The following is a 12,004-nucleotide window of genomic DNA, read 5'->3' as shown; positions in this document are numbered from 1 at the left end:
TGGTTCTGCTGAAATGCAGAATGGATTCACAGCCCCACCGAAATTGGAGCCATTAGACTCCACTGGAGAAGGTAATCGCTGGGGAGTTTAGAAGGAACAGCCGGGAGACTGTCACTACTGCCCTTGCCTCCAGCATCTGCTGCCAGAGGCAATCGCCTAATTCTGCCTAATGGTAGGGCTGGCCCTGCACAGAGGTTTGGAAGGTTCCGGTTTAATCCTCTGTCGACAAACAGGGTCAAGTATATCCCATAAATCTTTTGTGTCAAGTCTTCCACAGCTCCATGTTCCAGGTAGTCCTCAACCATGATGAGATGTGAATTGCCATGTAGTGTTTTAATTCTTAATTTACTGTACTATATACATGGAGAGCTGACATTGGGATGTCCGCTTCCTGTATTCATGGGCGGTGGAGGGGTAGACTATGTGCCAGGCAACCAGAGAGAAGCTGTGCTAATTCACTCCCTTCCATACCAGGCCAGATTGGGAGAGGCGTATTATTTGATCTGGCCCAAGGAATGTAGTTTCATTTCAAAAATAATATTATTTCATATTTATTTAATTTTATTTACAACATTTGTATACCACTCCCCATCTAAAACAGATTCCGGAGCGGTGAACATAAAAGGTACAATAGTAAAAAAGATAAAAGATTAAAACACCACATTAAAATGATTAAAAACAGAATGCCAGTAAAAACCATGGCTGGTCATTTAAGGAATGCTTCCTGGAACAGAAGTGTTTTCAGGAGGCGCCAGATGTAACACAGTGTTGGTGCCTGCCTGACCTCCAGTAGCAGGGAGTTCCAAAGAAAGGGGGCTACCACACTGAAGGCTCTTCTCCAGGTGGACTCCACTCGGGCCATGGGTCCATGTGGAACCATCAGGAGCATGCCCACTGATGACCTCAGTGACCGGGCAGGTTAGTAAGAAAGTGCTCTCTCATATCTAATATTATATTATAATTAATAATGCATTAGACATTCTTGCACCCAGTTTTGTGAGTACTGGAAATATTTGATAACATAGGACTTGTAATTATGATTCCCCCCACCCATGCTTTGGAGACTCTGTGTATATATATTCATACATGCACAGAAAGATTAAATATATATATACAAAATTTAAAACACCCTGTAAAGGAACTGCCCATTCTACAGCTGGCAACCATTTCAGAATGTTCCCACATTAATGGGTATGCTAGCTAAGCCAAGATCTATATAAAGTGTCTGAACTGTATGTGTGGTGAATCAATTAACGTTTTAATATGTTTCTCTTGCGGGATGCTCATACAGACTATAGAAATCTTGTGGGATGGCTCTACAAATTATACCTTTGTGGAATATATTCAACTCCATCTCCAGCTAAAACATGTGGTTAAGTTATCAGTAATTACCTCCACAAATAGAATTCCGCCTGGGCTATAGTCATTAATGACTCAGGAGAAATAGTTCATTATTCATTTTCTTTAAATAGAGTTACATACACAACCACTGCAGTCCATTTAAAGACAGCTGTATGGGTCATAATGGCATCATTTCTGGATGTTAACCCTGTGAGTACTTCTGTTAAGAGAATAATCCTATGTGCCCTGGTAGGGGAGCAGATGGGCTATAGCAGTGGGTGGGGTGTGTGCGTGTGCATGTGGTTTCCTGGTTTTTGTTCAGTTTTCCCCTATTCCAAAATACTGAAATGCCTCTTCTAAGGGCTAGTTGCTGGCAATAACTGCTTTAAGCTGAAATGTGCTGGTATTTGTGGGGGTGGGTGGGTGGGTGTTGCTCCCACCCCTTTACTCTTGGCCCCACCCCTTTTGCCTTCAGTCTTGCCCACCACTGGAATGCACCCCCCCCAAGAGATTTTCCAAAATGGAATTTGGCCCTTCGGCTGAAAGAGGTTCTGCACCCCTGCCTTGATACTACGCCAGCTCCAGAGTAGGCATTACCTTCCATTGGCCACATTAGGAGGGGGGGGGCAGTGGGGACAAAAGAATAAACCAACCCTCCCACCTCCTGCCCTGGCTGCTGTGAGCCAGCAAGGCTCTGAATATGTCAATAGCAATGCCATGGGTCTTCCCCCATTTTTAGCCCTTTTTAGGAGAATGCAGAGAAGCACTAAAAGCTTGCTGTTAATTTGTAACAAACAAACAAAGAAATATACAAAATAAATAAACAGAGGGCCGAACAAAAACAGGTGATGGTGACGATGACGATGACGATCCCCAACGTGTTTCAGATATCTTCATTAGGGGAAACTGTAAAACACAACATACAGCTCAACAATCATGATTGTTTTAAAAGGTGACAATAAAAATGTAATACTAATCATACTCTTAACATTGAATAAAGTCAATATATCATATGCAGAAAAGGCTAATTTGAAAACAAAAAAGTTAAAACCCAAGGAAGTAGTAAACACATTATAGTATTATGCACCTCTGCTCAAGTTAAAAACTTACAGAAGAGCAAGCATTACAAATAAGAGTGCGGGCGTGAATTATGGATACATATCGTTCTCGTTCTGTGTTGTAACTTGTAGCTTTTTCATGTTCACCTAGAATAGCTGCATCCCTGGGAGAGAATGGAAATGGTGGCATTTATGGATTTGAAGGGGATCTGGTTTCAGAGGAAAACAGATTGCTTTCCCAGAGTGCAGAATTACACAGAAATCCCAAATCAGCAAAAATACCTTCTTTGTACTAAGATGACAATATATTTGTGTTCACACATTGTTTCATATTGAGACTTTTGTCCCCCTCCAGATAGATCAGTGATCGCACAGCCCATATTTGTTTTCAAGAAGGAACGGCCTTACAAGGTAAGAACTGAAACTTCCTCCTCCTGCACCTGTTTTAGACAACATATCCAGGGAGAGTGAATGCACATGGTGAGGGAAGTGAGATTGTAGAGGCAGGCCTATGCATGTTCAGTTGAGTGTCTGCATAAAGAATGCATACGTGCATGTTTGCACGCATGTGTGCGTGTAGGGGTGTCTGTGTGATCAGAAATCGTGGAAAACCAAGTTTGTCAGTCACAGGAGCTCTGTTCAGACATTACTCTGAATGCATGTAGATGGAGTTTCAGCTTCTGTTCTGTGTTCTGCTATGAAGTTGGGGGAATCTATACCTTCAGGACCAATGAATGATGTTCAGAACAGGGAATGTTGTATCCAACTAAGGGTGTCTCTAAAAGTAATTGACATCTGGCAACTCTTAGTCTAGGTTTAACAAATACTTCTTTTTGTTCAGAGGCCTGCAGAAGACCCTGTGTGCAAGACTGAAAATGGTAATCATGAATTTTGTTAAGAAATCTGCTGGCACAAACTTGTTGTAAAAGGTGGAATATAATTTTATTTGGAGGCCCTGGGCCCCTCCCCGTCCCCTGGCACAGGAAGTGCCATGCCAAGATATAACCCTATGAAGATATAACCCATAAACAGGTCTCTCTCATCCGACCTGGCACCAAATCAGCTATTGGATGGACTCTTCTCCCTTTTCGGAAGTGGGCTCCATTATGTATGCAAAACAAGTCTCCTTATATACAAAACATATTTATTCCATTTATATAAAATTGCATATCTATCTACACACACATAAATTTTAACATATTAAATTCAGCTCATGATTAATAAACACATGATTAATATCATTTAACATGTGTGCTTTGTTATTCTAAGAATGAATAAAGAAATTCCAGCTTTTAATTAAATCTTCTGCATTAATGTCTGCCTTTCTTTGATTTGTACCTCCATTCTTGATTCACTGGAAGGCTACAAGAGGATGTTGGGAGTGAGGAGGATGAGATCTCATGTGGATGACAAGGAAACAGGCAGGCCACTCAGTTTCCCAACCTTTCCCCCATTATTATTATTATTATTATTATTATTATTCCCGCCTTTTCCCCAATACTGGGACTCAAGGTGGCTTTTCAACGTTAAAACTTATACGGTTAAAAAAACTTAAGTTAAAACTTATACAATTACATTTATATCCCGCCATTTTTCCTCCTTAAGGAACCCAAGGCGGCGTACATAGTCCTCTTCCTCCTCCTCCTCCTCCTCCTCCATTTTATTCTCATAACAACAACCCTGTGAGGTGGGTTGGGCTGAGAGTCTGTGACAGGTCCAAAGTCACCCAGTGAGCTTCCATGGCTGAGTGGGGACTAGAACCTGGATCTCCCAACGCCCAGTCCAACACTCTAGCCACTACACCACACTGGCTCTCTCCATTACTACCACCAAAACCTCCTCAAGGAAGCAGTCCTCTCTGCCCATAACCCACCTGGTGGAAGACATAGGTACAAGTTTCTGAGATAGAAGCCCAGGAGGGACCCAACCACAGGCTTTAACCACATTTAGTCCTGGTGCTCATAGACTGAAGCTACAGTAATTCCCGCTCAGTTGCACAAATGGACAGACTGCCAAAATCTTCCCCTCTTCTGAGCTAGGACTCAGGATAGCCTCCTCTTGTTTAGAGAGGTCCCTCGACCAGCCAGCTATCCCCTGACAATGATACAACAGTCAGAAAGCAAAGAGAAATTAAGGGCACAATCCTATGCGTGTTTAGACAGAAATGCTAGAAGTTGTAGGACTTTTTTTCTGTCTAATAGCAAAACAACTGGGTTGGGTGTACTGGTGATAATAAATATATATGACAAAATCTAATTATAAAGTTATTTTTTTCTGTGTGGTTTACAAGCATACATCTAAACAATAAAAGAGAGTACAATATTATTGTGCCAAAAAAACCCAACCATACAAAAAACAAACAAAACCCCCAATACCAAATGGACCACATGTGTTTCAACATACAGTCTTCCTCAGTGGTCTAGTACAATTAGGACATGGTCTAGTATATAAAAGGTATGCCAACATATGTATGTCAACACATTGTATACAACAGATTCCTCACAATTACTAAGATTAGACACTGCTGTAGTTAAACCTGTGAATATAAAAACAATATTGTGTTTAATTTTAAAAACATTATGGTTAAAAACTGATACTTAGGTTATACAGGGTGTTTCAAAAAGATGGACCCGAATTGAAATTGCTATATCTCTGCAACTACGAACTGCCCATGAATGAAACTCTTACCGCTTGCAAGGGTGGGGCATAGAGTTTCAAATGATTACCACTAGATGCCTCTCTCAGCGCACAAACAGCCCCTACCTCTCAGTCATTCGCAAGATGGCAACCCCGCAACACAAGGCATTTTGCGTTCTGCAGTTCAGCAAGACTGAATCTGCAATCGCGGTGCAGCGTGCGTTTCAACGGCGTTTTGGCATTGATTTGCCAATGCCAAAGAGCATTTGTCGTTGGTACTGACAATTTGAGGAAACAGGCTGTTTATGTAAGGGGAAGAGCACAGGGCGACCAAACACTTCAGAGGAAAATGTGAGAAGAATTCAAGAGAGTTTTCAGCGTAGCCTGCGCAAGCCCACTCATAGTGCCAGCCAAGAACTTGCAATCTCTCATACGACTGTCTGGCGTGTGTTAAGGCGACGTTAATCATGAGGCCATATTGGTTGCAATTGGTACAGGCTCTTTGTGTAGGTGACAAAGGAAAGCGTGTAGAATTTAGTGATGTGATGTTACAGAACATGGAGGACAACAGCTTCTTACCGCGTTTGATTTTTAATGATGAAGCAACGTTTATCTAAGCAGTAAAGTTAAGCGTCACAATGTGTGCATAGAGCATTTATAAAATGGTTAGTAAAACTTGATAACTCATTAAACCGTTTGTAACTTTTGATGTAATTGTAACATGTTGCCATCGTGAAATATACTGCTTTGAAATTGGGTCCATCATTTTGAAACACCCCGTATAATAAAATATAAGAATTTTTTTAATTAAAAAATTAAAAACTCACCAAATTATAAGTCTTGCCAAACATCCTCTAGTATATGGACCAGCAAGGCATGTACATGTTCTACTGTTATATTGTTTAGGATTGTGGGACATCTCCTGTTTTGTTTGGTCTTTTTTCTGTCTGAACACGCATAGGATTGCACCCTAACAAATTTACATTTGCCTTGTGTAGCCTTGTATGGGATTCTTGGGTTGTTTTAATTGCTGCGATTGAGAGGACTTGAAGTGCAGGTTGATGTGTGTGTGTTTTTTCCTCTCTAGTTTCCACTGATTGTTCTAGAAAGCGTGCAAGATCTTCATCTTTTTCTTTTCAATCCTCAGACTCCCAGTTGTATAGAGGTAGGACTTCTTACCCCTTTTCTCTTTTCAGAGATGTATTTGACAGTAACGCCCTACCAAAGTCTGGTTTGGAACTGTAATCAATTGGAATTAAGTGCTGAATGGAGTGCTTTAGTTCCCATTGATTCCAAAGGGGCTTCAGCATAGCTTGAAATGGATGACGGTGGAATGGATGGTGGTGGGGTGGAAATTGTAGCAATAACAAATCTCATGCCTAATATCTCCCATGTTCTGTTATCAAAGAAATGTACTACTATAATCTTCATACAGGTATACTATATACTACATACAGGTATAATTACATTTGCTATTATTATAAAATATAATGTGCTCTTGGGAAAAATTATGACTTGCTTCTTGTATTTCCAGAAAGTGTACTCTCCCAAAAGCGGGTGAGATCATCTTCCTTTACCATCCTTCCAACATTTCCACCATCCCAGCTAGGTAAGCTAACTAGTGAATACATAAAATCAGTTCAGGGGACCAGTAGTGTTATTTTTTTAGAGAGCAATCCTATGGCCCCCAGACAGAGTCGGGGGGGGGAGGCATAGAATAGTTTAGATTCCTGGATCCAAGCTCAGAGGCAGTGCTCCAGCCTCGATCCCAGGAGTCCAAGTTCCCCCCTCTCCCCCTCACAGCCGGCCACCTTTCCGAAGTCACAAAGGCGATCTCGGAGGGAAGGGAAAGGAGGTGTGCCAGTGGCTGGGGAGGGGGTGGCTTATACTGTATCCCCAGGCCTTCCCAGCCTCCATCCCTCCTCCTCCTTGGGAGAAGGCTGCATTACCTAATCAGTGCTGTCCACAACTGACTTCCCCCATGGCTGGCTAGGGAATGCTGGGAGTTGTAGGATTTTTTCCTGTCTAAACATGCATAGGATTGAGCCCTTAGACAAAATGCTTTTGTCACCCTCCCTGTCTCTTGTCAGCAGGGTTTTGGATACTTGAAGGGCTCTGAGTTCGGAGGCTTCTGCTTAATATAATGTGCGTCAATCCTGTAGGATTGCACTCTTAAAACTATTTTCTGTCTCCAGCCCATTGTCAACTATTCTGTCCATCAGGCTCCACACTTCATCTTTTTGGGTTAGCCCATATGTTCAGACTCTTCATTCACATAACTCAATGACACAGTTCTCATGAGTTTGTCATAGAGTGGACAAGGATTTGACATCGTCCCACGTGTTTACCCTCTCTATATATCTTTTTTAAAGTTTGCAAAGAGGCAATTCATGTTAAAAATCTTGGAAGCTTTGGGAGAATGAAGCTCCCACATTATAGTGAAGTATGTTGCGAACATGGAAAATTTGAATAGAAAATTGATTTTGTTCAACACTTCGGACAAACATTTGCTTTGTAGTAAAGAAGAATAACATATTCATGACCTCTGCACTACTAAAAAAGAACATTGGTGTGAACAACCCAGGGAAAGGTAAGTAGGATGATCACAGGACGATCATAGGACCACTCCCACCTGCTGTATAAAGACCAGAAGCAAAGGGTATAGATAAAGCAGGTTACTGGGGAAAGCCTCTTTAGCCCATGAGATCCTGCCATACATGTCAGGAAGCTGCTGGGACCAGTGGAGGCTGGTGGCTCCGATGTCAGTGGGGAGGAGAATCTCCTCAGAGTTTCAGTCAGAACACTAAAGGAGCTGTCCAAGGTGCTTTGGATAGCTCCTTCAGAGTTCTGACTGAAACCTGAAGCGGATTCACCACCCCACTGATGTCGGTGCCACCAGCCTCCATTGGCTGGGATTTGTAGACTGTTCACAGATCAGGTTGCATGCATGTTCCTCCCCCTTTAAAGCCCTAAGCAGGCAATCCCTATAACTCTCAGCTAACCAGGTATGCCATTGCTCCATATGTGATCCTATTTATACATACATGCATACAGGATTTTGCAATTTTGAAACTTTTCTTTCAGCTCTAGTGTGTAGAGGTAGGAGAAAAGTGGTTTTTAAAAAAACAAAACAAATTAAGGGAGCAATCCTATGGCTGCTAGTCAGTGGCTAGATGGCCATAGGATATCTGGTTTTCCAGGAACCGACCTGCCTCGCAGGCAGCGCAGAAAAGCCCCGTGTTCCACGCTCGCAGGAGGAGCACGGAGCGGCCGAAAAGGGGCATTCCAAGGGTGTTCCAGGGTGGGGAGGGTGGAAATGCCTGTACAACACATCCAATGTGTCGTACAGCTGCCTCCTCCCCCGCTCAACCCTCCCGCGGATACACAGCGACAATCAGCTGTCTAGCCAAAAATGCAGAGCAGGAGAAGCATGGAGAGAACGATCCCCTCCGTGCTTCTCCCGCCCTGCATTGGGTAGGCAGTCACCTCCGAGTTCAGAGGCGGCTGCCTATCTGCATAGGATTGCACCCTTATTCTGGAAAACCTTACGATGACCTAGCTGCAATGTTCTTAGAGTAAAAATAATATAGAAGTCTAATTGACACCACTAGATTGGCCAATTTGAGGTTGGCACTTCATGCTTCTGATGAAGGGGATGGTGTCCATGAAAGTTTATGCCAGAATAAATAAATTTGCTATTTGAGGTGCCACAAGATGCTTTGTTGTTTTTGCTGCTATGGACTAACAAGGCTACCCCCCCAGAAAACTAACATTATTGTGATGGAAGGGTTTGTTTTTAATTAGAGTGACTTTACAGAACATTTGTAAAAGAAGGGTGTGCAACAGGAAGTGACAGTAACAATTAAACTTCCTCTTTCTTTATATTTTGCAAGATTTTCCAACAACAAATGTACAATGGGATGTTTTAAGGCCTGCAATCTTACAACCTCCGCACGCTCCTAGGTGTAGACTAGCAATGAAGATAGGTGCCGAAAATGTTCTGGAGGATAAACCTGAAGTAGTCACTGAGGTAAAATATAGTGTGGGTAGGAAGTATGTGCTGCTGTTGTTCCATGCATGACTAATAATATTTTATGGAATGGGATTTTGAGCGTTTCCAGACAAAGCTTTACAATCACCCTGCCTCAAACACAAAATTTTATGGGGGCTCCAAACAATGAGGTCTTCTGTTTGTAACCCTCCTGTGTTTTCCCACTGCTTCTGTCTTTTTGCCCTTATCATTAAGGAGGAAAAAACAGTAGGTACACAATGGCTTTTGATTTGTAGCACTCGGAGCCTTCCATCTGGATGCACCCGTTATCTCCCCAGTGTGTCACAAAATAAATCATTAGTTTCTTTGATAACTGGGTTGACCAGATGTAAAGGAATACCAGGTTCATGCACCAGTTATACAGACAAGAGGGCTTTGGCAGGTTCTGTATAACCCTCTTCACACATGAGCCGTATGAAACCATCTTTAAAAAAAAGTTAAAAAACAGGAGGGGCAAGGAGCTTGGTGAGTGCCAAGAGAGAAGTCTGCAGACACACTGGTGCTCACAAACACCATCTTGGGGTCTCCAGTACTAAAATATGAGGGTCAGCTTGTGTTCTTGTGTGAATATGGTTTTGAAGCAGGTAATGTGGCTTACTTCTGGTATCATTCTGCTTATTTTTAATGCCCCTACAGTAGGAATGTTGGAGAAATCCATTTTGGGGGTAGAGTTTGAGAAATTTTCCTAGGTTCAGCCCCCAAGGCTTCGTTCTGGTTTTCCCTCACTTTCGACTTACTTTTGGTCAGCATTGAGTTGGGCCAGTTCATGGATTGTCCAGGCATTTTGCCCATTTTCCCCACAGGTTCTGCAATTTGCACAAGTTTCTCAACAATGCGCACAAATATCTGAACAATTTGCACACATTTCAGCCAAATTTGTGCAAATACACATGGATTTGCACAGATTTGGCCAGTATTTGTGAGAAGTGCTAAAAAAAATTGCACAAACTGCAGAACCTGTGGGGAAAATGCAATGAAAAGTTCCCGGAGGTCAGGGAAAACCCAGCAGCTTGGTTTGCAAATGCAAAACAATTTGTACATGCCATGGAACTCCATCGAGTAAAAAAAAGAACCAGAGGTCCCTGTGACGGACATCACTACCTTACAGTGGAATAAAACAGTTGGAGATTGCTTTCCTACATACCTAGCAGTGCTGTGTTTTATTGTCAGGGTGGACACTGAGCCCATAGAATCCCAGAGTAGTTCTGATTCTGAGGAAGAGCAGTTGCTCCTGGGAGAGGAGCGCGCCCCTTTTTCCCAGGGCCCACAGCTGACAGAGATTCCTCCCACCAACATTCCTAGATTAGAAAGCAGTCCAGGGAGTGACCTAGCACCGATAGCAGACTGGTTGGATGCACGACGCAGACGCAGAGAGTGGCGCCAAACGGAGAGCGCGGAAAGGAGACGTAGCGCCTGGTTGGCGCTCAAAGAACGGTTGCGCCCAGAGGATCCAAGGGAAAAGGGGAGGGATTCTCTCTAGTCCTTATATTCAGGGGTCTGCCAGTAACTGCCTTTCAAACGGGGACCAACTGTTCCAACTTAGGGCATAGGGATGCTGCTGCTCAGATCTAGTTGCTACCTGTAGAGTTGTAAGTTGTAAAAGAAGAATAAAGCTTTGAAAAGAATCCCTTTGTCTGCGTCTGGACTTGGCTACTGGATTAGACTGAGAGAGCCCTCCAAGGAGCCCTTGACATTTATTACTCATTTATTAATTAATTTTTATCTTGTATATACATTTCAAAGTTGGGAGTTAAGTTTTTCATCCCTTTCTGAATGCCTTCCCGTTGACCATTTCTCATGAAACACACTTCATTGGAAAGCTCTTGACATGCAGATCCCACAAATAACAATGGTTTTCACTATAATTCAAAGTTGGGAGTTTATTTATGTCCATAAAGCTTAAAAAAAAAAGTATTAGGCTATCTTCTGTAACAATATACGATAAAGTTTTATTTTTAGTATCGACACAAACAGAAATAATTACAAACTGGAGCTAAATGAAATATGAACACAAAAAAAGTCTCTGTATACCTTTATAAACACAGGTGCAGGCCAAAGTACAATGGTATGCCAGTAACGTACGGTCTGTAAACAAATCATGAAGGAATTAAGAGACACCTACACTTTGAATGTTTCAATAAATGCAGTTAGTTAAGTTAAACCTTTCATTAGATTTTATTTTTCTCCACGAACTGTGTTCAAAGGGAACCAACAGGTTTTATTTAAGCCACTTCTATACTGCTTGACATCCCAGGATCTTTTTGGAGAGGAAGAGAAGCATAACTGATTTAATGAATTCTTTGTAGGTATCTGAAGACACTTTCTCCTGGACAGATGGCTCAGAAAAAACACCTCTCTCTCTTCACATTTTAGGCCCTAAAACAATAGGGTAAGTTCACTGTTTCCATGTTTGGGTCTGGAAGTTCATGAACATTCACCCAATTGGTCTACTACTTTCACTATCTCTAACTAACAGTCTTGGGTGGCCAGGTTACAATCTGGAGAAGCATTATTCAGATTTTGAGGAGGGAGCAAGGAAATTTCTAACAAGCAAGAAGACTTGCAACAAGGGAGAAAGATATATTAAGATTTAAGAAATTTGTAATAAAGTGAACTTTATAAGCATTTATTGTGGTTTCTTCTTTTTAAATACCTTATAATAACCAGAAATATAGGTCCTCTTATGCAGAAGTATTCTCAGCAGCTTTAGCTTGCGTGGCAAGCTACACCTGCTGAAATTCTCTCTTCTACATAACTATTAAAAGTGCAGGAGCCCTGTCCTTTTTTGCATCTGGTCACCCTAGGCTAATGCCTTAATTATGGGTTCTAGCAAGATCAAATGGTTTCAACAGGACCTACTGAAAGGAGTTGGCACTGGTGTTTCTGGCAGGACTTCTGTGTCTTCTCCAGGAAAGAA

General features: G+C 42.1%; 1 protein-coding gene across 2 annotated transcripts in view; it reads left to right on the top strand.

The window, feature by feature from the left end:
* RANBP3L (RAN binding protein 3 like) overlaps positions 1-12,004 on the top strand; it is a 67,268-nt gene that overhangs the window by 12,021 nt on the left and 43,243 nt on the right. For both annotated transcript variants that reach the window (XM_084832051.1, XM_084832050.1), the window contains 7 exons: positions 2,755-2,810; positions 3,241-3,277; positions 6,124-6,201; positions 6,571-6,645; positions 7,555-7,626; positions 8,930-9,066; positions 11,394-11,476. In XM_084832051.1, the coding sequence (XP_084688177.1) occupies positions 2,755-2,810; positions 3,241-3,277; positions 6,124-6,201; positions 6,571-6,645; positions 7,555-7,626; positions 8,930-9,066; positions 11,394-11,476 (538 nt within the window). The remainder of the gene's footprint in view (positions 1-2,754; positions 2,811-3,240; positions 3,278-6,123; positions 6,202-6,570; positions 6,646-7,554; positions 7,627-8,929; positions 9,067-11,393; positions 11,477-12,004) is intronic.

Source organism: Heloderma suspectum, chromosome 2, assembly GCF_057233095.1.
Source record: "Heloderma suspectum isolate Gila_16-S chromosome 2, 16-S_ref, whole genome shotgun sequence".
Classification (NCBI taxonomy): domain Eukaryota; kingdom Metazoa; phylum Chordata; class Lepidosauria; order Squamata; family Helodermatidae; genus Heloderma; species Heloderma suspectum.
The sequence above is the reverse complement of the archived record's forward strand: the minus strand, read 5'-3'. Positions and strand labels throughout refer to the sequence as shown.